At 42.9% G+C, this 25584-nt stretch overlaps 1 protein-coding gene across 4 annotated transcripts in view; it reads right to left on the bottom strand.

The window, feature by feature from the left end:
• Nucleotides 1–25584, bottom strand: part of PHF21B (PHD finger protein 21B) — a 178766-nt gene that overhangs the window by 23784 nt on the left and 129398 nt on the right. For all 4 annotated transcript variants that reach the window (XM_079975229.1, XM_079975231.1, XM_079975230.1 and 1 more), the window contains 3 exons: nucleotides 13820–13912; nucleotides 4944–5297; nucleotides 2175–2297 (listed from right to left, as the gene is read on the bottom strand). In XM_079975229.1, the coding sequence (XP_079831355.1) occupies nucleotides 2175–2297; nucleotides 4944–5297; nucleotides 13820–13912 (570 nt within the window). The remainder of the gene's footprint in view (nucleotides 1–2174; nucleotides 2298–4943; nucleotides 5298–13819; nucleotides 13913–25584) is intronic.

Raw genomic sequence — 25584 nt, 5'->3', positions numbered from 1 at the left:
CAGGGTGGCTAACCTGTGGCCCCTCCAGATGTTGTTTTAGTCCAACTCCCATCAGCCAGCAGGGCCAATGGTCAGGAATTATGAGCGCTGCAGGCCAACGCCATTGGCAGGGTCACAGGTCAGCCACCACTGCCATCAGAAGAACATAAAGAACAAAGAGTTACCCAAGACGGTAAGCAATAAATCCTGTATTATAGTCATTTCTGCTGTTACTGTTCCATGAAAAAAATAAGAATAAATTGTTGGTGTTGGACAACAAATGCAGTCGTCCCAATTTTAGGGAAAAGTCTTATGTGTAAAGTATTTTTTGCTGACAGAGGAAAAAATGAGCACAAGTCTGTTCTGTCTAGGCGATGTTCCAAAGACAGCTATTAATATTATTCAACTTGAGTAATGACAATTGGGTTCAATTCTGCTATCTCCTAGAGTACTCTGAAATGCTCTTGCATATCTCATAGCATTAGGTCCCATTTTACTATTTACTACCTGTAATTTTAAAAGTATTATTTCCAAGAAGTTCTACAGGTCTGTTTTCTAAGAGCAGGCGAATTGTTTTGCCACAAGCTTATTAGCTTGCAGTGAACTCTACACTAAAAATCAGGTGTATGGAACATCTTGCAGGGAAACTGAAGTGGCATTAATAGTTATAACACCAGGTCTATATGTATGCCGCCACGTTGGCTGCATCACAGGAAGCAGGCATGGGGAACCTATAGCCATCAAAATGTTGTTGGACTCCAACTCCCATCAGCCCCACTTAGTCTGGCCAATGATCAGGACTGAGGGGAACTGCAGTTTGGTAACACCTGGCATGGGGTGGGGAGTCACAGGTTTCGCATCTCTGACCTAAAGCGCCACTTAAAGCTTGATATTAAAAGGTAAAGGTAAAGGTACCCCTGCCCGTACGGGCCAGTCTTGACAGACTCTGGGGTTGTGCGCCCATCTCACTCAAGAGGCCGGGGGCCAGTGCTGTCCGGAGACACTTCCGGGTCACGTGGCCAGCGTGACATCGCTGCTCTGGCGAGCCAGAGCCGCACACGGAAACACCGTTTACCTTCCCGCTGGTAAGCGGTCCCTATTTATCTACTTGCACCCGGAGGTGCTTTCGAACTGCTAAGTTGGCAGGCGCTGGGACCGAGCAGCGGGAGCGCACCCCGCCGCAGGGATTCGAACCGCCGACCTTTCGATCAGCAAGTCCTAGGCGCTGAGGCTTTAACCCACAGCGCCACCTGATATTATTATTATATTAATATTATATTAATAATCAAGTCCTACCCGCCTCTCCGCATCTGCAAGCTATTCATTGAACCTTTTCTTATCCATCTAGATGGCTTGCAAATAATCAATATTACAGAAAATTCTCAGTGAACAATGAAAAAGAAGTGCATTTATCCTTGCACTTGCTTCCCATTGCTTCTTATAACGGTAAGAGTGTGACATGAACCATTTGTCATACAGCAAGTAGAAACTGATTGCTTATTCTTTTTTGTAGCCAATTCTCCTCGGTGCTGCAGAAGTTCATAAAACACCTTAAAAGTCCCTGTACAGGCCTGCCCACGAACTACGGTCTTCAGAAGAGGTCCTCAGCAACCCAGCAGGCCTCTTCTGTGGAGACACCTGGCTTGCAAAACAGCTGCCCCTCCAAAATGAGGGAAGCGGAAACGTCATTAATTTTAGGCACTGGCTAAAAAGATACTTGCTTGCCCAAACCTTTTCTGATTATTAATACTCAGTCTTGCACATTACTCTGGTTCTGTAGATGTTATTGTATTCATGTTTTAGGTTGATTTTACAAATTATTTGAATATTATTATTATTGTTAATCACACTGGATTTAAAGAATATGTTTTACACAAATATGTAAATAAACACAGATCAAATGGGCACTTTCATTACTTTGTTAAAACACAGAACTATAACACTTAACTAAGGCTAGTAAGGACAAAGTGCTCTGGGCATATTTTGTGGATCTTGTAACAAACTGTATTTTGCAAAAGTTATAAATAAAACTAAGGCAAGCATGTTGCAGCTCCCCCCCCCCCCCCCCCCGTCAGTAAATAAGGGAATGTATGCTCTAAAAGCAGCAGCTTAACCTTTGGACTGAGGAGACGTTCTGTGAGCATCTCTATGTATACGAAATATCACGTTTATAAAGAAAATAAGATTTTGTTAACCTCTGGACTTTCCTCTTTTTTCTTTTTGGTAGCAGGGGGTCCCTGAGCTGTCTCTTCAGGAGCTTTCTTTGTCTCCACTTTATTCTCTGTTTGGGTTTGAACTTGAGGCTGAATGATGATGACCTGCAAAACAAATGGGTGAATGAAAAGAAGATTGCTCCACAGTCTGAAAGGGATTCAATTTTTCAAACAGAGAAACAGAATCTTCAAATAAAGGGCTCCTTTGTCAACTTCTTTCTTGCAGAGACAATAAAATCATACAGCTGGCATATTACAATCTGGAGACTCTCTTGTCAGAATCTTTACAAATATTATAAACGAAAGAGGCACCATTCTCAGAGACTGTTCACTTACACCTAGTTGATTCAATCGCTTGGCATGTCTCAGAATGGTGGTCCACGTGGTATCCCCGCAACACAGAAGTTGCCAAAACTGGGATCTCCAGCCTGATTTTTAATATTCCAAAAGGAAATGGTAGAATAGTTTCCTTTTTAAATCTAGCATCTCAGTCTCTCTCAGGTCCCTCTTTTTCTAGCCTATTAATTATGTCCTGGTCCACAGTAACACAATTCCATGGCATGGTCCACAACAACACAATTTCAGCTTATCCTTTGCTTGTTTACAGTCTCACTGAGTTCAGCAGAGCTACATAGGAGTGCAAATTTATCTCTGTATTTGAGAAAGACAATTATTACTCCTCTAGCATCAACAGGACTTTCTATACCAAGTATGAAAAAACTGCTAAGAGAGGTCATCTAGAGTGATGAGGTGGGTGTCAACAGGAAGACGGGACTTTGCTCTGTTTTTCCTTTCCACCAGACACCGGTGCAACAGTCAGTAATGGACTAGATGAGGGTGAAAAAAGCAACCCAAACCCTGCCTCCATCTAGCAAAGGTGGGACACATTCTATGTTTACACGATGGCTACATGCAATCACATTCCACATGGAAAACAAGGGGTGAGAGCCAATGTAGCATGAAGCTACAACTGGGCTTCTCATTGCTCTCCACCCTCCTCCAGATCCCCAAACACTCCCAAAATCTGCTGTGGAGAATTAAGAGACCTTCTGGATAAATTTTTGGAGGCACACAGGGAAGGAGGCAGGACAGGGAAGAAGAGAGACTGGAAGTTCCATTGCCTGAGCCGATTGCCATTCAACAAGTGTTTGGGCATCACTGGAAGTCACCCAAACGCAGAGCTTAAGAGCCAGCTCATGTAGTGCCTATGACCAAGAGTTTGTGTCATCAACTTTGGCTGGCATGTCAGCTGCACACACTGATGAGAAGGACCTTGCTGCTTTGGTAGCTTCTTGACTTGTCTATTGTAATGTGTACATTGTGGGTTTGCACTCAAAGACAACTCAGAGCATTCCGTTAATGTAGAATAAGTTGGTCTGATGGTTGCCTAGTGAGGCACTCATGAGTTCCAGTGGCTTCCACTTCCAGTGGCATGGGTCTTGGATATAGCCATGTGGACCTGACAGAGAACTAAGGTTTATTGAGGAGGCCTGATTATGGGGTCCCACCACAGGGCAGAACAATATTTTCACTCACTGGTAATCAGCTACTATTCCCTTGGAGGGAAATATAGAAATTGTCATTGTTTTACTGTTATATAGTTTTACTTTATTTCACTAGTTTAAACATTTACTTGATGCTGCCTTCAGGAGTGTAAAGTTGAAAATCAACCATTATACTGAAGTAATAAATTGTTTGATTTTAAAAGTTTGACTTTCTATGTTAACAACCTAAGGGAAATTTGTGTAAAAAGATGCTGTTGTTATATATATATTAATCTATATTGTGCAACTGATTGACTGAGCTGATGTTGAGGTACAGCATGTTCTGCTGCTCAGAGAACTAAATACTTTGCAGTCTAGTTTAAAATGCAGAAAGGAAAGCTGTCAGACTAGCTGAAATTAAACTTCACAAAGGGAAAGGTGAATACTGAGACCAGATTGCAAGAATGAAACCATGGGCAATTGGGCTGAAGGAAGGGTATTGAGAAAGAGAAACCTAAAAGGAAGGTGAGGTGAGAAAAATGCTTGAGAAAGGCACATTTGTGTTGGAAAACTGACACAAAACTGAGTTACTCAGATGGTGAGCTCTGAAGAAACATTATAGCAGTTAAGGTCATAAGGGAATATATGGTACATAAAGTAAGGGAGCTACAGAAGGACTAAGGAAGATGCACAAGAGATGCAATGGCTAAGTTTAGTATCTAGACCCCGGGAAGAATTCTGCCTATTGTGCCTGCAGCATTTTGAGCTGACAGGGGAACCGTGCCCACAAAGCAGCACAACACCCTGTACATTTGAACCAAATAGCCAAGCCTATAGCTATAGAGCTGGTCTCTGATATTTCTATCATCTTGTCTCCCAAAACAAACATCCAATACTGCACTAGTACATGGATAATTTAAATACCATATTTTTTGCACCATAACACTCACTTTTTTCCTCCTAAAAAGTAAGGGGAAATGTCTGTGCGTGTTATGGAGGGAATGCCTACGGGTGGCATGCCTACGGATTTTCCTCCTCTAAAAACTACGTGCGTGTTATGGTCGGGTGCGTGTTATAGAGCGAAAAATATGGTAGCTATTATTTTCCATGTGTTTCCTGAAGAGTTCACACAGCTTCCTGTACTTTCACTAGAAGAGTGGTGGGGAAAAGGCATAGTTTTTGAAATGCAGCTAAATATATCAGACCTGTGCCCTTCATGCAGTTAGTAAACCTGCAATAAGAACGGCAGTTCAGTAATGAAACTTACCTTGCTGTCAGCACTGATGAGGAGTGGTTGCACTTTAATGCCGTCATTGACCACTGAAACAGTGGCACTGGTGTTGATGGGAGCTGCATTGTTGGGGGATGTGGAGATGATGGCATAGGCCACACCTGTGGTGCTCAGGGGCGCTGACACAGTTGTTGTAGACTCAGTGACACTTTGTGATTGGCTGTTGGGTGTCTGTACATGGCTAACAGTATTATTGGCAGTGGGAAGGGCGGGTGTGGGGTTTTTGATGCTGACTACAGTTGCCTTTTGGAACGCAGAAGGTTGTTTGGAAGGTTGGTCTCTGCATGGAGATATAGGGAGGCTGTCTGGAATCAGGGTCTTTGGCCTAACCTGCAGGGAAGAAAAGACAATGTTCAATTCAGTTTTAAAAGAATAGGGAAGAAAACCCTAAGAGATAGTGCAGGTGATCTGGGCCCATGGCAGTGGTTGTGGTTGTTTTTAATATCAAAGCAGAAGCAGCAGCACAGAGTTACTACTTTGATTCAGGAAGTGAAATTGGGGAGGAGTGCTCAATCCCTTTCAACTGTGCTTTTCTCCTACCAAATAGTTTCCGGGCCCAATTCAAAGCGCTGGTTTTGACAGATAAAATCTTAAACGGCTCAAGACTGCAATATCTCAAGGACTGCCTTTCCCCATGGCCCCTGCAATCATCATCTGAGGCCCTTCTTCACGTACCTCCTCTGTAAGAGGTCCGGAGGGTGGCAACACAATGAGAGCGGACCTTTTCTGCATTGGCACCCTGCTTGTGGGACTCACCTGGTACCTGCATTACATAGCTTTAGGTGCCAGACGAAAATATTGTTTTATTAGCCAAAGGCCTGGGAGAAGAGCAATCTATGGCCTTTAAACCTGTGTTTGCTTTTGCTATTATAGTGTGTATTTTTGTGTTTTTATATTGTAAATTGCCCTGTGATCTTCGGATGAAGGGCAATATAGAAATTTTAATAATAACAAGTCACCCACCCACCTAGGCGCTGCTATTATTGACCACAGCGATCTTACTAAAGCTAAGTAAGACAGGGAACTCTGTGTCACATTCAGTTTGGTTTTTAGAGATGATGGTTCAGGCAGTATCCTCTCCAATCGCTCACGGGCACAGCAATCCAAACTATGGGACAAATTATTCTGGCATAATCTACCCCTGTCCCAAGTTCCGTTCAGAAGCAGGGGTACTGCTGGCTGAGCCCCCAAATCTGGTAGAGGGAAAACAAGCCTTTGAAATAGTTTGACTTGCAGCACCCTTTCTGCCAGTGCAATTTCTGCTGTGTTCACTGGTCATATGATTAAGCTGAACAGAGTTTAGAATAGGGGTAAGTCTCCTCCTGCCCTTTCCCACCCCCTCCACTATACTGTCCATGACTTACCCCAGCCTTGGCTGAGCGCGATGAGCTCCTGCTCAGCTGGGAGGGAGGACATATGCCAGTGTATCTCTGGCTGAGCCGGGATGAGTGACTTCAGCTGGCGTGGCCCTGGCTGACCCCATGCTCAGCCAGAAATACACCTACAGTGGTGCCCCGCAAGACGAACACCTCGCAAGACGGAAAACCCGCTAGACGAAAGGGTTTTCCGTTTTGGAGGCGCTTCACAAAACGAATTTCCCTATGGGCTTGCTTTGCAAGACGAAATGTCTTGCGAGTTTTTCCGACTTTTTTTCCCTTCCCCCCTTTTTCTAAGCCGCTTATCAGCTGATCCGCTAATCCGCTAAGCCGCTAAAAGCCGCTAAGCTGCTAATAGCGCTAATCCGCTAAGCCGTCAATGGGCTTGCTTCGCAAGACGAAAAAACCGCTAGACGAAGAGAATCGCGGAACGGATTCTTTTCGTCTTGCGAGGCACCACTGTATTCCAAACTCTGCTCATCCCATCAGATCTTGAGTTTGTATTGCTCCTGAAAGCACCAATTCTGCTCTGCAATCTGAATGTTCCTCACTGCGGGGAAGAGGAGAGTTTCCTTGCCCACAGAAAACCAACATATCTAAGAGAAGATTGCATTTATCTCACTGATAAGTTCTGCTAATGCATTGAGATTTTTCCACCTGGGGAAGCATCCAGACATTGTATCCCATTCCTGCCACTTAAAAGTTATATGGTCTAGGAATGAATTTAAAACTTGATCCTCACGAATGTACAAATCAGTTACAGGATTTCTCCCACCCGTTAAGCCATAAGTCTCAAGCCCTGAAGGATACTAAGCAAAGATCTTTCCTTTGTGCATGTTATGAGTTTATGACAAAAAGCAGATTGCTTCGGTTTGAAGTGCAGTAAATGGGTGCTAGATTTCACTTTTTATTTGTTGCAAGTTACAAGCCACTTCTGAGACCGCTGGAGTTAGGAATCTTTAATGCAAGATGGCTTTCCAGAAAGGGTGGTGGTGGGCACTTTGCCAAAATTTGAGAATGTGCCAAGAAGTAGTAGCAGCAGCAGCAGCAGCAGCCTGCATTCTACAAATGAGACATTAAAATGAAGGTCTCCAAGGACAGCATTCTGATGATACGATACCTTCTACTGGTGTAATTAATGCCATCCTGTCAACATGGCTCTAAATTAACAATGTGTTAAGCATCGCCTCAAGATTAAGCATAAATAATTTAATGTGTTACATAGTTAGCTCAACTTCTATTCCTTCCATTCCAGCTGCCATATTGCACTTGTCAGTTCTTCCACTCCCATTCTTTGGGAATAAAGCTCTCAGCCCTGTCATTTCCCAATAATCTGGTATTGAAAACAGCTGTCCGTGTCATTACCCCAAAGGCTTTGAATTTCAGCAAGCAAAAGCAGCTTTCAGCTGCTGAAGCTTGAAGAAAATAAGCAAAAGATTATGTTCCAGACCACCATGCAGCTGGAGGGCCTTTTTGCAGTGGCCTAACACAACAGCAGGTAGGTGATACCAGTAACCCATCACCCAAAAACAGCTTTGGCATGGTAAAAATAAAAAGATGGTGGCATCCACGGGCTGTCATTCTTTATTAATTTTGTGTTATCCTTACCACCAAAGTTCTTGCCACAGTTTTTCCTATTTTATCTCCCACTATGTCCGTGCTCTCAACTTTGTCTCATACAGTTCTACTGTTCAAAGGCACCAGACAGCTCCTCTCTTAAATGACTTTTCTTATTTTCTCCTGTTGCCCATTTAATAAATAAGACTCCCTCCTCAAACCTCTACACCTTTCTGCTCTTCCTTCGCTTGACTGTCTTCCCTACTGCCAACATGTAGATTCCAAGATCCCTGGAGATAAGAGCCTGTCTTTTCTGCTTGTGAAACTCTCTTAAAGCAGCACTATATAAATCATAAAAATGAATGGCAAAAAATATTGGCTGAGTGCAGAGCAAAGGCAGAGTTCAGTTTATATGTGACATATCAGGAATGTGCAAAATAATCAAATCCTGCCCTCAGTAGTCAGCATGGAAGCCTTAACCTTTGACTTCCTTGCCTCGGGTGCAGTATAGTATGAATTTAAAATTCCATTAGAGATAATAGAACAATTAATTCTGCATTAAGCTGCATTTATAGCAAAGCACTGTGAGCGTTGCAATTAGGTTTGACTTAAAGTTACTTTTGTTGTAGCCTGTTTTAATACACAGCATTTCACCATGTGCCACTGTATACTAAATGTACATAGCATGATTTCATACCAGTGTTAAACAATGCCAAATTAAGTGTTCTTATTCAAAATGAAGGATTAAGCTAAGGGAACACTGGGTCTTTTCTGCCCCCTTGTGATAACTCAGCAGAATTACGTAGCCCTCACAGGCTTCTGCCCTAACCTAATCTCAAACTAACTTAATGTGGAAGTTAATTCATTTTTACAAATAAAAAAATAATGCTGCCTTTCTAACTGTGCCCAATGCACAAGTTAAAGAAACAATTAAACAGTTGCCTACAGGCCACAAGAAATGAACCCCTAACAGAACATAGAACAAGAAACCATTATCCCACACACTGCTTTAATCTCCACATTCTCAGGCAAAACATTAAGCATTAAAACAGACAATTAAAGGATTAGAGTTTTTTATTTAAAAAAAAAATACAGAAAAAATGCTAAGCAGTATATACTGCAAAAATGTGCTAGATGATGATAAAGTACGGGTTAAGTACGTAGCACCAACCATTACCATTCCTGGAAGAAATTATTTGCAACAATTAGGGGTCAGACAAATATTCCTTACACACCAAGAGAGCTTGGTGCTACAGCAACATGCACAAGTCCAAAACACTTTGATAACAGAAAGTTGGCAATCCAACAAAATTTTATTCCTAGATAAAATTGTGTTATATGGTAACCTCTCATATTATTAAATACTTCTTACTAACATCAACTTTCAGGCTGAGTTTAGACGTGATGCCAAATCACAGATGGGCATTAAATGAAGAGCCCTTGGGTTTGCACACTGATTCCCTCCTAATATCTAATTTCACTGCAAAATTAGAACCCTTCTTCCTTCCTATTGGAACAGGCCCCATAGGTAACACAAATTACCATATATACTTGAGTATAAGCCGACTTTTCCAGCACATTTTTATGCTGAAAAAGCCCCCCTTGGTTTATACACGAGTGAGGCGGGTGGCAGCGGTGGAGGGATGAGCGGCCCGAAAGCAGCTCTTTTTCGCTGCTCGTCCCTCTGCCGCCGCCCGCCTCTCGCAAGGGCAGGCACAGGAGCCGCTGCGCTGCGCCTCTCCCAACCACGACTCCTATGCCTGCTCTTGCGAGCGGCAGAGGCAGGCAGCGGCAGAGGCGGCGGCGGCGGAGGGACGAGCACCGAGAAAGGAGCCCTTTCGGGCTGCTTGTTTGCCCTCTGCCATTGCTGCCACCACCAGGTTTGTGGTGTGGTGAACCAGCTTATACTTGAGTCAATAAGTTTTCCCAGTTTTTTGTGCTAAAATTAGGTGCCTCGGCTTATATTCAGGTCAGTTTTTCTTGAGTATATATGGTAAGTGGCACCTATATACCCACTGGTGGAGAAAGAGGGGGACAGGGGGAGCACCCCACCCCTGGCAGCATGATCCCAGCGGGGTTCCATTGCGGCTGCCCCCCCACCATGCTGGGCACACAGCCCCCACAGGTGGTGCGCCATGCCCCCAGGACATGCCCCACGCCCCTTTGGGCGGCGCATCCCACCCCCAGGACGCGTGCCAGCCCTGTCCCCGCCTGCTCTCCGCCCCTGTTTCTGGAGCATGAAGCTCCACCACTGTATATACCCCAGGAGGGCATCATAAGGACTGGGAGAGAAGGGACAGCAATAAATAGAAATGTGTTCTTACAACTGCTGAACATAATGCAATTAGTGTGGGTTTTGCTTTTCTGGAGAAAGCAAAGTATCATTTCATTAGTATATGACAGATGTCAAGCCTCTATTGAATTTATGTATATAATGATTTCAAACATAGTATGTTGTAGCTCAATTTGTTTTGATGCCTCAAAAGCTGAAAATAATCAAAATCTCAACAATATCTATATTTTGATGCCCAGCGGGAAAGAGCATATTTGAAGCAGAGCTTTCCTAAACTGAGCTTTTGTTTGTTTGTTTGTTTCTATGGAGGGGCATGTGCTGTATAGCTGCAGAGAATTGGCTCAATTCACACATCACAGTAAACTACAGTTAATGGTTTTATGTGAATCTACTTATATGGGCTTCTAGCATGCAGAGGAATGAAACCACGATCCTCCACTCATGATCCTGTCTAAACCACAGACTGTGGTTTGTTTTACTCAAACGTGAACGTACAAACTTGGGTACATACCATGATTTATTAACACTAAATCAGGCATTGTGGTTTGTTTCACCCCAGATCTATTAGGGAAGAACAAAGTGGATGAGATCCATTTATGCCTGGTAAGACATGGTTTATCACAACATCTATTTACATTAGAATGTCTATCTTTTCAAAATCAGCCTATTATATATTCTCATGGGGGTAAGCATGCTTAATCTACACATTAGAGCAAAACATCACACCTACAGAACAAGGTAAGAACCAAAAAGCCAGGTAACATCAATATCAGTGTCATCCACTGATAAAAGCTTTTCTAAAGAGGTTGATTTTTATCAGTTACTCAAAAGACTCCAAAGAAATGCCTATGTGAAATTTTCTAAGCAAGGCAACTCATAGGAAGGGAACTACAACTGAAATAGTCCGGCTTTTTATAACCACTGATGCAGATGTCTCAGATTGCTACAAAGGGTCCAGACCCAAGTCTTTTGAATACAAGCGCAAAACTTCTAACTGAATGTTAAAAGAATGTACCTCTTGTATGACTCTTGAATGTTATGACTGGAATCTAATTAGCCACAATATTTTCCCTTCACATCTTATGAAAAGGAATTGCTCGTTATCATACAAACAGGCTCTACGACCCAAAACTAATTGTTACAGAAGATCTTACAACCTCCTCTAAAGACTGAACCTTAATTGCAACCCACATTTCCTTCTGACAATCCTTGCCATTGCTAACTAAGGGGCTATTAGGGAGCTGATCCTACGCCGAACCTTCAATGTATTGGCACAAGTTGCTACAAAAGTGGCCACGGTTTTAAGAGTGGCAGTGGAACTATAAATGCAGAAATGGCTAGCTAGTAGAATACAGTGGTACCTCGGGTTAAGTACTTAATTCGTTCCGAAGATCTGTTCTTAACCTGAAACTGTTCTTAACCTGAAGCACCACTTTAGCTAATGGGGCTTCCTGCTGCTGTTGCGCCACCGCCGCACGATTTCTGTTCTCATCCTGAAGCAAAGTTCTTTACCCGAGGTAATATTTCTGGGTTAGCAGAGTCTGTAACCTGAAGCGTAGGTACCACTGTACTAGTTAAACTCCACCAAAGGTATTTTCAGAACCAACTGATTCTTCTTCTTTTAAATTCTTGAGATTCTAAATTTTGTAGCTTTAATTTATGTTTTAAATTTCTGCAACATTTTATTAAAGTGAGCTGCTCATAGACCTGCATGATGAAATGTTGGATGTGAGTTTATAAACAAACAAACAAACAAACAAACAAACAAACAAACAAACATAGCAGTTAAGGGATTAATATTTGGGTTTACTTATAAAGCCAGTCACCCTCTTGCAGGTCACAACTCACAGGTTGAGAAACGATGCTCTTAAAGCCTGCCATGCGCTGATCATCACTCAACCAAAATTGTGGGGAGCCTATGCTGACAGTTGTGAGCTACATTCCTGCCATACATGGAGAGATGCATCCAAGCTTCCCCTGCAGCCCAGAATGAGGCAGAGGCCCTAAGCAGGACGTTGCTTGGCCGTGAATCCTCATGACTTTGCATAGGGCAAACTGCATCGTTTTCAGGTAAGCGTGGCAAAGGGGTCTGAAAATCCTCCTGGGGTAGGCTCCCTACCTCCCAAAAGGAACTGCCATTGAACCTGCAGGCTTCAGGATGAGGCCTCATGAAACACTTTAGGCTTTCCTCCCCTCTTTGTTGTCTTGTCTGACTATCCCTCACTGCTGAGAAATGTGCCCAGAAGAGGTGAGGAGGTCAGAAAAAGAAGCACCAAAAACCCAGATGGCTGCTGCCTCTGCAGCGATAGGTAAAGGCCCCTGACCATTAGGTCCAGTCGTGGCAGACTCTGGGGTTGCGGCGCTCATCTCGCTTTACTGGCCGAGGGAGCCGGCGTACAGCTTCCGGGTCATGTGGCCAGCATGACTAAGCCACTTCTGGCGAAACCAGAGCAGCGCAAGGAAACGCCGATTACCTTCATGCCGGAGCAGTTCCTATTTATCCACTTGCACTTTGATGTGCTTTCAAACTGCTAGGTTGGCAGAAGCAGGGACTGAGCAACGGGAGCTCACCCCGTCGCGGGGATTCGAACCGCTGACCTTCTGATTGGCAAGTCCTAGGCTCTGTGGTTTAACCCACAGTGCCACCTACGTCCCATCTGCAGCGATACAGATCATTAAAAGCACATAGTGTTTCTCCAGTGGTCACAGGCATTACTGAAAAGGTGGATGCAGTGGTCACACAACCATACTACAGAGAACATGCAAAGGTAAGGCCATTTCTATTAACTAGTAAGTGAACTGCTGCTTAAGTGATGGCTTCCCAGTCAGGAAGGCCTGACCATTCTTATCTCTACAACCGCCAGAGATTTAGGAAAATGAAGTGATTTACCAAAAGACCTACAATGGACAAATGCAGCTGGCAAGTGGCATGGACTCAGGCCTCTCAGATACTTGACAATCACACCAAGCAATTTTTCTTCAGGGGCACACGCACACTTAAATCCAGCCCTCTCCAGAATGACAGATGAATATTATTAGCATTGGCTCATTTCTGGAGAGATCTGAAAGGAAGCAGTATTTCTTTTTAGTATTCCAAAATTTGGGAACTTGGTTTATTAGAAAAGTTGAGCAACCAGTTACATATTTCCAAGGGACCATGTAAAAGATTGGCAGAGGTTTGGATTGATTTTATGACATATATAAGGAAGAACAGCCTGCCACCCCCCTCTGCTTATCAATGATATTCTTCTTTAAGATTCACCCCACCCATGGCACAAATGGGATTTATTTCATTCTGTGTTTAAAAGCGTACTCAGACTTCTATTTTTGTTGTACTAGCCTGTTGTGTACATTTGTTGTTGTTGATGATGATGATGTTAGCCCCTGTTTGCTTTCAGTCACATTTCTTGCTTTAATACACTCACACAGAAATACTATTTGTGATTATGCACATGCAGGATTGGCTAGGAGTATTTGTGTTTGCAGCTTGCTTCCTTGGGTGTATGGCTGCCCGGACGATTAAGTGGGTTGACTTGCTGGTACCTAAACAAATGATTTACTCTCTGAATATCAGAACACACAGCCCATTAATAAAAGCAGACAATTCACAAAAAGAGTATTTTTACCTGAGGTAGCACTGCTGGTCTTTGTCCTGCCAACCTCTGCAAGGAGCTCACCTGAGGAACTGTAATCGGCACAGCTGCAATGGTTCCCAAAGCCTGCCAGAAGAAATGAATTTTCAGGATTTGAAATGGTCCAAAGAGAGTCGTCATGCACGCCTGTTTTCGCCTCACTGCAGCTTTGGGCCAGCTACCGCTGCTCAGGGTCTAGCCTGCTTCATAGGGTTGTTGGAAAGATAAAAAGGATATTTATTTTATTATATTCCACCCTTATCATCAAGTGATCCCGGGGAAGGTCACAACAATAAAAATACAGTGGTACCTCGGGTTAAGAACTTAATTTGTTCTGGAAGTCCGTTCTTAACCTGAAACTGTTATTAGCTAATGGGGCCTCCCACTGCCGCCGTGCCACAATTTCTGTTCTTGCCCTGAAGCAAAGTTCTTAACCCGAGGTACTATTTCTGGGTTAGTGGAGTCTGTAACCTGAAGCATTTGTAACTTGAAGTGTATGTAACCCGAGGTACCACCGTACACCATAAAGTCAAAAGAAACCTTTGGTGCTCTCTGTGACACACTTAATCAGAAGATGGCTGGTTCAAGTCACCCAAGGACGCCTGTGGGCAGGATCTCTGCATTGCGGGGGTTGGACTATATGACCCTTGGGGTCCCTTGCAACTCTACAATTCTCTGATTCTAAAACCAGCATGGCGGTGTTAAGTTCTCTCCCTCTGTTCTTTCCTAAGACAAACCAGGTGGCTAACAGGCAGCTTCTTTAAATCATCCTCCATTTCCAAAGGCCTGGAGGAAGATGTCATTTTTTATCTGGCACTGAAAACTACCGTATTTTCCGCTCTATAGGACGCACTTTTTCCCCTCCAAAAATTGAGGGGAAATGTGTGTGCGTCCTGTGGAGTGAATGAAGGCTCCTTGGCTTCAGTGATAGCAACGCTAAGCCTCCGAAGTGCAGAGGGAGCACTCCCTCCGTGCTCCAAAGGCTTTGCGTTGCTTTCGCTGAAGCCTGGAGAGCGAGAGGGGTCGGTGTGCACTGACCCCTCTCGCTCTCCAGGCTTCAGGGATAGCCACGCGCAGCCCCTCCGGCAGGGAGAGGCTGCACGTAGCTATGGCTTCTTTAGCCCCGTGCAGCTTCTCCCGGGAGGGAGAGGTTGCGTGGAGCTAAAGAGGAAGCCAAAACAGCCAGCGGGATCCATCCTGTATGCTGCTCTTTGGGGCTGGGGGGGGGGAATAAGATTATTTTTCTTGATTTCCCCCCCTAAAAACTGGGTGCGCCCTATGGTCCGGTGCGCCCTATGGTGTGAAAAATACGGTAATTAAAGTTGGTGCCAGTCAGGGGCATAGATACTCCACAACTGGAGTGCCGTCACTGAGAAGGCTCTATCCAAAGTCCCAGCTCCACCGGCTTCACTTGGTGATGTAATGACAAAAAAAGAATAAACCCCCTGCCTGCCACCATAAGTTTCCTAGAAGAAGGGCTGATTCAGATTAGACAAATGAAAGACAAACTTTATGGTTTTCTGAACTGCATATGTTTTAAAGGATTCCTTCAGATAGAGACTGTAGTTTAAAAACACGAATACTACTTCCATTGGAATGCTGCATTTTGAATTCTTAACCTTTTTTTTGTCCGCCTCACACAGTATAAATTTTTGTGTATCATTTTCACATAGGAAAATATGTGTACTGCACACATAAGAACAACATCACATAAGTCTGTTTCACTGTAGGAGAAAATCCTGATTTTTTGTGGGTGTCTGTGGTATTCTAATACAGTGGTACCTCGGTTTAAGAACAGTCCGGTTTAAGAACAATTTCATTTACAAACTCTGCAAAACCGGAAATAGTGTCTTGGTTTGAGAACTTTACCTCGGTCTAAGAACAGAATCCAAATGGTGGAAGGGCGCTGGCGGCAGGAAGCCTCATTAGGGAAAGTGTGCCTCGGTTTAAGAACGGTTTTGGTTTAAGAATGGACTTACAGAACTGATTAAGTTTGTAAACCGAGGTACCACTGTACAACATAACAGACTTGTGTTAATTCACCTAATGCAATGGCACAGAACACAAAAGTGATATCCACATAAAAAATATTTTGTGTGCTGCAACCCTAAGAGACACATACCACCTTTCCTTGTTTCACATCTGATCAGAATAAATTACCAGTATTTAATAGTTTTAATAAAAAGCAGAAAACGTATGAAATCTCCTTTTTCTATTCTTCAGTTGCCTCCTTTCCCCAATACCATGTTGCATTTATCTGGCACAACTCATAACTCTAGAAACTGTTCAATCATGAGTTGCATCCATGGGTTAGCTCTATAAAACAGAAAAAGCTTTGCTTGTTTGTTAAACACACACACAGAGGCCAGAAATAATAAAAAAGGGGAGCTGAAGGGGACAGGAACAGCCAGACAGCTTCATTGTACTGCCAAGTTCATTTCTCTTAGTATCTGTGGACTAGGAGTGCTGGCTGTGTTTTCCAATGAAGCTATCATTAGTCCTGTCACCTACGCTTTCAGAAAACATTGTCGATTTATTTCCCTGAAGAAGTTCAGAGTACTGTAGCTGCCTCTCAGGAGAATGAAAACAAATTATGGTATTCTTCAGTTATGAAATTTTTAGTACCGAACGATACATGCTTAATGTTTATCAGCCTCTTAATATTAAAGCATGATGGTTTAAATTTTTCAAAGGCAATGCAAGCCCACGTTGAAACAATGAAATGCTGCAAAAGTGGAAATCCCACATTCTCTTTATTTTTAATGTTATCTGCCTTAATTTGGCTACAGTATCTGGATTCTATGTAATAAAATCTTCACACCGTGATAGAAGAGTGGCGCTCTGAAGCCCTCTCTAGTTTAATCTCCACGGAGGTAAGTTTGGGAAAAGGTAGGTAGTGATGCAGACAATATCATGGGGTGTGTGGGCCCCATTTAGGACTGGACTGGACTCAGGGCCTTGATCCAATCCTAAGAGTATTTTGAGTTGAGAACCAATGAAACCTGGTACATGGGATGCCCAACACAGCACCATGTTCAGACTCGCCCCTGATAAAAACAATGTAAACACAGAGGGGTTAGAACAATACCTTGAAGTAGGTAACAAAACCTGACAGAAGACAATAGTATTTACTGGTTGCTGTTGGTTTTTTAAAAAAATCTATGGAGTGGACTTGGTGTTCTTCCCACAAGGGAGAGCTCCATAAAAAGGATCCACTACCCCCAAAGCTCTATTTCTAATATCAAGCTAGTCTTACTTCAGAGGCCCATTTACGGATCTTAACTCAGGGAGGGGTGAGACTTAAGTGTAAAGGAGGCATTTCCTAAGGTATTGCCAAGGTTGTCTAGGGTTTATTTTTTGGGTTTAACCCCGTATTTTAAATGTTTTACGGAACCCAACTGATACCTAGCAGAGCTCTAATATCGGTGTGATGTTCCTTAAGTTTAGTACCAGAGAAAAGCTGTGCTGCTGCTTTCTGGGCCAACTAGATTTAGTTTGTGTGCTGGGATTTAGTTTTTTCATATTTCTTTCAAAATAATTCATTTGTCAGCATTCTGGCAGCACTAAATAAATTATTTACATGAAGAACAGGGAGTGCAGATACAGTTAGTCTCCCATAAGAATTTCAAAGCAGTTTTTGCTGCAACATGTTAGCTTAACTCACTTTATTTTATTGAGGAAACAAAAGTCCTCAATACATAGGGTCAAAGGAAAAAGAGGAGAGACAAAAGGGCCAGAACTCTGAATTAATGCACTCCCACATTGCATTGAAGTTGCCCAGAATGCAACACTAAAAAACTAAAATTATGGGATAAGATGCCACCATTTTCATACTGCAGCACTCTGAAAATATACACTGAAGCTGCATGCTGCAATTTGAAATATAATCTTTTTTCAATCCCACTCCCTCAAAGGATAAGGAAGAGATTATATTCAGGAAAACCATTACAAAGTCATGAGACCCAGTTGGCTCTTCACACCAACTCCTGCAGGGTCCCTTTTTGAGTGGCGTCACCTGCAAACACAACAAATATTTTTCTGTGTGCAGTGCTAACCATGACTGCACAGTCCAAATCACCTTTATTTCTTTTTTGTACCACTATGGTTGATCCCCCCCACCCCAGGCATAATAAATGCTGGAGTCCTACATTTGTCCAAAACAGACACAACAGATTGATAATACTTTGAAGGGGCAGAGAAGCAACAAAAAATCAGCATGAAAGGAAAACCATCTGGGGTGAGAGAAGGTGAGCACCCAGCATTTGTGCGCGTCTCTTTTGGAGTAGGTGTGACTGAACCCCTCCAGTCCCCCTCCTCTACTTGTTTAGTATTTAAACAATTTGTACCCCACCCTTCCATAAGCAATGTCCAAGACAGCTAACACATTTAAAACCAATAGTACCTCAATAAAACTATTAATAGCAAAGAACAGAGAGAGCTGGGCAGCGAACTCCGATAACATCATGAAAGAAGCAAATCAAACACACCAATAACACTGAACATTACCTACACAGTACCTTGCGCACTAAATATATCAGAAAGATCAAGCAACTAACTTCTTATCAACCAAATGCCTTTTCCGGAGTGGAACCATCAGAGGGTGAGACCTCAGTCCCAGCCAGCATGGCCAATGGTCAGGAATGACGGGAGCTGGCACCCCATGCGCTATTCCTGCACTAACATATCCATACCTCCACCAATCTACACCCACACACTTTAATCCACACATACAAGCAGACTCTCAACCATCACTGGTCCCAAGAATTCCTGGGATGCATATAGAAAAAGGCTACACAGCACCATCATGGCAGCCTAACATGGTGAGCCTGCACCGCCATCTAAAAAGTCTGAGCCTCCAGCCTCAATCTGGTGTCAGATCCTCTTCTTCAGGATGCTCTACGGAGTGCCCTTGCTCAGACTGGATCTCAGGCTACTCTCAGATGCGGTCCTGCTGACCAATTTCCACAGACATCATTGCCCAAGGTATCTGGTGTCTGGAACACAACACCTACACAGACATCCTTAAGTTCAGAGAGCATTTGGCAATATCTGAATGCAATCAAACAGAACGTCAAGTCATGTCCCATTCCCCAGAAGGGAGTGGAGAGTGTTATCACCACCTGGCAACCTTAATGTAGGCACTTCCCTCATGTCAGTCACATCAACTGCGGCTTTTTTGTCATTCCCTGCTGCCATTCCACCTCTGTTTTACGTTTCTGAAAATAGGCATAGTTTTCCTCTCCTCTACATTTGTCAAAGGGAGCAAACTTGTGCACATTCTTATGAACCTTTAATTAACAAGCTGAAAAGACATTTTTCTGGCAACGCCTGACCTTTAAGCACTTTGTATGAATTTATTGATACCAGCAGAAACAATAATTTAAAAGGTTATTTTATGAGTGCAGAATAGTTTATAGCAGCACTTTCGTCAAGATAAATGAGTTTCTTATTACTACATTTACAGCACTAAGCATTTTAATAAAAAAGGACTATAAAAATCAAAAGATAACTTCAAATCTCTTCTCTATCTGCAGCCTACATGCAGTCAATACTGACCCCTTGAAATGTCTGCATTGCCATGCACTTTAAAGATAGAAGGGGGAATGGTAGTGGAGGGCAGGAAGACACTATCAAAATAATCCCAAGCAGAAACTGTTTGGAAACTGCAGGTGTCAAAACTGAGAAACTATAAAAAAGGAGCATATATAAAATATTTTCCCCATACATATTTTAATACATTGGTTTTAAGAAGTAATTAAGATTTTTCAAAACATAAATATATCTGGGCTGAAACTAACAGCTTGGAGCTTTGCCTAAATATATTATTTTTAAAAAACCTGCATTACACCTTTAGACCTGAGCTAACCACAATCTTGTGCCAGTAGCATGATTTCCTTCCCCTCCTCCTGTTGTTGCCATTATATTTTTCATATATTTATTTATACCTCAACTTTTTCCCTAACAGGAACTTGAGGCAGCTTCCAGATAAAAATAAAGGGGAAATGATAATTTAAAAACAATTAGAATCATAGAATCATAGAGTTGGAAGAGACCACAAGGGCCATCGAGTCCAACCCCCTGCCAAGCAGGAAACACCATCAGAGCACTCCTGACATATGGTTGTCAAGCCTCTGCTTAAAGACCTCCAAAGAAGGAGACTCCACCACACTCCTTGAATTAAACATCAAGATAATTAAAACTATCTATCTATAAAATATGTTAAAACCATACAATTACAACAAGAACAGTGTGGCACCAGCCCTTTCATTAAGAGCAGTTGATTCCCAAAAGCCTGTTGGAATAAGAAAATCTTCACCTGCCGGAAGAAAGACCACAGGAAGGGAGTTCCAAATTTGTCTGGGAGCAGCCAAAAGGGTCTCCCCTGAAGATCTCAAAACCTGGGCAGGTTCACATGAGGGAATATGGTCTTTCAGATAGTGTGGACCTAGGCTTTATAAGTCATAACCAGCACTTTGAAGTGTGCCTGGAAACTGCCTGGTAGTCAGTGGAGCTCTTCTGGCAAGGGAGTCAAAATATATGCCCTGTAACCAGCCCTGGTCAGCAATCTGACTGTAGCTCTTTGAGCCTGTTGAAGTTTCTGGGAGCCCAACGCAGAGTGCATTACAGTAATCCAAACGGGATGCAACTAGAGAGCTTGTGGAAGGCTCTTCCCAGGGAGGCCCGCTGGGTGCCTTCATTAGGACTAGGCAAAAACATTCTCCCAGGCCTTGGGCTAATTCAACAATCAACAATCAACTTGTTGAGTTTAGGATTGAACTTGTTGAGGGTTCTTTGGGATTTTACCCCAGGAAATTATTTACATGAAGAACAGAGCCAGCAGCCATGTCCAAAGTCTGTTTCGGTGGGCCTAATTCGGCCTACTGGTCAGTTTAGCCCGGCCCCTGTGGCAGTTTATTTCCTGGGGTAAAATCCAAAAAAACCCTCAACAAGTTCAATCCTTTGGTTGGCCCTCACAGCCCTTCACGTCATCAAATCTGTTTGGACACCACTGATCTAAGGCCTTTTTAACTAGGGTGGGGGCAGTATTGTTATTGTTTGTTACTATTTTGTTTGTTACTGTACTTTTATATTTTTATATTGTAAACTGTACTGGGATCCTTAGACGAAGGGTGGGATAGACATTAAACAAACAAAGGTGTGTTTCACTGTGCCCAAATCAGACATCTCAAGGCTAGCACCCTAGCTTTGCCTGTGCAAATGCACTCCTGGCCCTGGCAGAGTGCTCAGCATCCATGCTCAGGGACCAGGAGCAAGCCCATGGGAGTCAGTCTTCAGCCTGTGAGTCAGTTCCCCCATCCAGCACAGGCTGAATCCCTCTTCCCTGTTCTGCCTTCCAACTGACCAAGAGCACCTTTGCCTTGTCTGAAGTTTCAACTGGTTCCCCTTCATCCAGTCCATTACTGATGGCAGACACAGGTTCAGAAGAGGTGTCAACAGCGTACTGGAATTGGAAAGATGGGACTTTGGCTCTATAGGCAGCACCAGCTCCTTCAAGTCAGTGCAAATCCCTCAAAGAACAAGAAAGGGGAAAGAAGCAAACGCTTCACAAATGGCAGAGTGCTACTCTAGGTTAATTTGTTTTTTATCTGTTTATTACATTTACACAACACAAGTTCAGCTCCTAGGGCAGCTAACAAAACATAAAAGCACGAAAATCAAAGCGTGATCCAATACATGTCTTCCTAGAAGCAAGTTCCAGTGAGTTCAGTGTAGCTGATTCAACATCAGTATTACAGCCATAGTTGATAAAAAACACTAAAATGACAGCAAACTACAGGTTTAAAAAATTCAAAATATCTGAATATATGGAATATAAAGGAAATGTTTTATATTGTGTAACAAAGCAAAAGTAAACTAAAACTCGTTTGATTCTATTATTCTTTCCAACAGCATGCTTACTTGTTCATAGACATTAAAAAATTGAGCACTTGAATACTGCCCAGTTCAACAAGTTTTTTAAATTATGAATGTTCTTAAAATTTAAGCAAATACAAAAATGTACCCAGACGTATAAAAAAGACAGATATCAGAATACAATGGAAAAAATCCCTCCTCATCCTAAAATTTCCAGTTACTTCAAGAATAAACTTAGTATCAGGTGCAAAAAAAAGCAATAACTTAGTACTGATTATGTATTCTCTACAGTTACAAGATGGAAATTCAAGTAATGGCTGAAGGCAACAGTAGATAAATTTTAGTTTGCCTCTTTTGCTTAAACCTAATCCATTTCAAGGAAAAAGCAGTGTGCTCCACAAACTGCACCAAATAATAATCAGCAATGGTGTAAGAAAACTGTTCCCTGCCAAACGGTTAAGGGGCTGTTAGTTCCCAAACTTTTTCATTATCAGCCCGTTACTGAAAATATATACCGGTATATGAATCTGCTTTCTCGGAGGGTGTTTCCCCACAGTAAAAATAAAATGAGATTGTTAAAATTACCTTTCATGAATAACTGTAGTAAAAATCTGATGTTGTGACCGCTAATCATTTTCTCAAAGTATGTATACATTTCTACAAGCAAATACTGCTTCCTGCTGCAAAGACACCTAAAGCTATTTTAAAGATGTTTTTGTCTGCTACATGTTCAATATTGGAAACAGAATGGATTGTAATGTGGTAGTGACAGGGGAACAGATTACTATGGCAACAGCAAAGATGAAAATTCTTAACCTGAATGGATATTCACTGAAGTAATTGCAGGGTGTTTGGTTTTGTTGTGGGGTTTTTATTATTTAAAAAAACCCATTCTACATTCATTTTACAACGAACACAGAATTCAACCTTGAGCTTGATTTATATAAATGCCAAGTGCTAAATGCAACCTTTAAATGTAAGCTGACTTTTAAAAACTTGAGGAACTGAACTCAGTGATCACCCTTTGTTTTAAAAGCTCTATTTTCCACAAACATTGCAACTATTTTTATTCACAGAAGAAAAACACATCCTTTCATGTGGAAAGCCACATTTCCCTCCTCTTTATCACAAATGTGAACATGATTTTCAAGTTTTAACTAACATATCAATGTCTCTTAAAAGAAATCACCAGTTCAGGCCCCAATTCTGAAAAGATGGAGCCAAAGCCATTTAACCCAGGCGTTTTCAAAGATTTAAAAGAAATCTGCTATATACTACAGCAATCTGCATCAGACAAAAAACTTTTTAGAGTGTTGATTTTCAAATTATATTACTTATATTATAACTTCTACAGGGATTTAAATAAAAAGCAAACTATGCATTTTCACAGGACATAAAGTTAAATATTATCATGGAAATTTTCATTTCAAAAGTTTACAAAGGAACATGTTTCTGTAAGTTTGTGAGCTTACTTTTCTTGGCAAGGTTTGATTTGGTGGTGATAGTTCCCAACTCCCCTATGTACTCCTTACATAGGAGTAAGGTTGATCCACCCATGGAGACTTATGGAATCTGAGTGATTAAGCAAAATTCAAACTGATAAATTTATAGAAACACGATCATTTGCTAATTTTTGGATTGAAAGTTTCCATGTTACTATTCAATCTTATGTATATAGTCATACCTCAGGTTAAAGTAGCTTCAGGTTAAATCTTTTCAGATTGTGTCCCGCGGTGACCCTGAAGTAATGGAACGGGTTACTTCCAGGTTTCTCTGCTCGCGCAGACGCTCAAAATTACATCATGTGCATGCGCGGCTGTCAGAGCTGCCTCTAGGTCCCAGCTCACAGAGGACCAACGCTAGGCTGTCGTAATGTACAAAAGTCTTTATTGAAGTTCAATTTCCATTTCAAAGCTGCAGCGTGCAGCCCTACATCTTAAACCCTAGATCGGCGAAGTCCCGTCTGAATCTCCTCCCCTCTGACACCAGTTTAAGATCCTAGCCCTGCTCCACCTTTTCCGCTGCTCTCTTCTCCTCTGGGTCCTCCTGCCCGCTGGGGCATTGCCCTTTCTGGACTCTTCTGATGCTGAGTCGCTTAGCTCCTCCCCCTGCCTCCGGCGGGCTTTAGGACCCGGTTCCCAATCCTCATTCTCTGCTGTCCCACGCTCCTGTACATTTGAACTTGCCTCTCGCGCCAACCCAGTGACCTTCCTCCTGACCGTTACACTACTTCTGTCACTGCTTCCCTCTTCCGGGATACTGGCCGGATCTGACCTCCCCTCCGTTGTCTGACTCTCCGATGGAGGCGTGGTCAGCCCTGACTCCTCTCCTCTCCCTGCTGGGGGAGACGCTACTCCCGATACCTGTGACTCTTCCCCCCCACTATGCTCTGATGGGGAAGCTGGTCCTGATTTCCAACTGCTGCTCTGGGAGTCCCTGCTGCCCCCTTGCTCCTGGGGCGTTCCCCTTGGGAACCCCCTACCCCTGGCCACTGGCGCCCCCTTCTGTGAATCTTCCGATTCGCTGGAGAGGCTCATGGAATCCCTCGGTCCACTGTCCTCTTCTCCTACGCTCCCCTCGGATTCTTCCCCTTCGCTCTCCATCTCCTCTCTTCCCTGTGCCTCTGCTCCTGAGCCCCTGACACGCACACGCGTGGGTTGCGTTCTGCTCAGGGTGCGAACGGGGCTCCGGAATGGATCCCGTTCGCATCCAGAGGTACCACTGTAGTTTGCTTTCTACTTAAACCCTTTTATATGTTAAGATTTATGTTGTTCCAATACTAATTTGGAGTCTATTGAGGGTTGAAATTCTTTACAGCAGTGGTTCTCAAAAGGTGTGGCAAGAAGATTCAAGGGCAATCAAAGAAACATTTAAACATTTCAGTGTAGTGTAGTATAATATCCACGCCTCTCTTCAGGAGTATTAGCTGATTATATCACAAATTACATCACAGCTAGCTATTCTTTTACAGTTCCCCATGGCTTATTGTTGTGAATGGGGATTTTCAACTCTGACAAATATGAAAGATCAGAAAAGAGAAAGTGTTGAAGAGATGAGACCTCGTTTTTTTCAAATTAGACCTATATAAATAAGATTACTTTGCCAAAGCAAGCTTGCTTCTCTCATTGAGTTTGCGTACATATGTAAGAGGCTCGTTTATACAGTCGTACCTTGGTTGTTGAATGGAATCCATTCCAGAAGTTTGTTTGACTTCCAAAAACATTCGACAACCAAGGCGCGGCTTCCGATTGGCTGTAGGCGTTTCCTGCAGCCAATCGGAAGCCGCATCGGACATTTGGTTTCCAAAGAACGTTCGCAAACCAGAACACTCACTTCTGGGTTTGTGGCAATTGGGAGCCAAAATGTTCGGGTCGCAAGGCGTCAGGGATCCAAGTTACAACTGTGATTACATTTTGGGAATGATTCATGCTCATATGTAGCTCCATTGTTTCATAATTTCTCTATGTCCTGTGATCATATGATAAAATAGTTGTGCACTATGTTATAAATCAAGCTCTGCTAGGAGTGGTTTCCTCTTCTTTCAAAATTCAGTGTGGCACAAGCAAGCTTTTCTTCTGAAAATGTGGCCCAGAGAAAAAAGTCTGAGAACCACTGCTTTATAGTATGTTTATGTTTCAGGTTCTCCCTCAGGAGCTCTGCTCTCATCTCAAGGCTTTGTGTATTCCAGTGGGGCAGCAGCACACAACCCATTGGGGCTGTGGTGGCCCCTACAGCTTCTGCGACCGCCATTACTGTCTCTGGGATTGGGCTGGAACCCCAGGAGCTTTTGAGTAGCATTCCCAATATCCAAGAACATGGGCAGGAAACCCCTTTGGGAGCCGAGGATGGAAATATTATGATCAACCTGTCAAGATGCTTCCATG

The sequence above is a fragment of the Podarcis cretensis genome, assembly GCF_951804945.1.
Source record: "Podarcis cretensis genome assembly, chromosome: 5".
Lineage (NCBI taxonomy): Eukaryota > Metazoa > Chordata > Lepidosauria > Squamata > Lacertidae > Podarcis > Podarcis cretensis.
The sequence above is the reverse complement of the archived record's forward strand: the minus strand, read 5'-3'. Positions and strand labels throughout refer to the sequence as shown.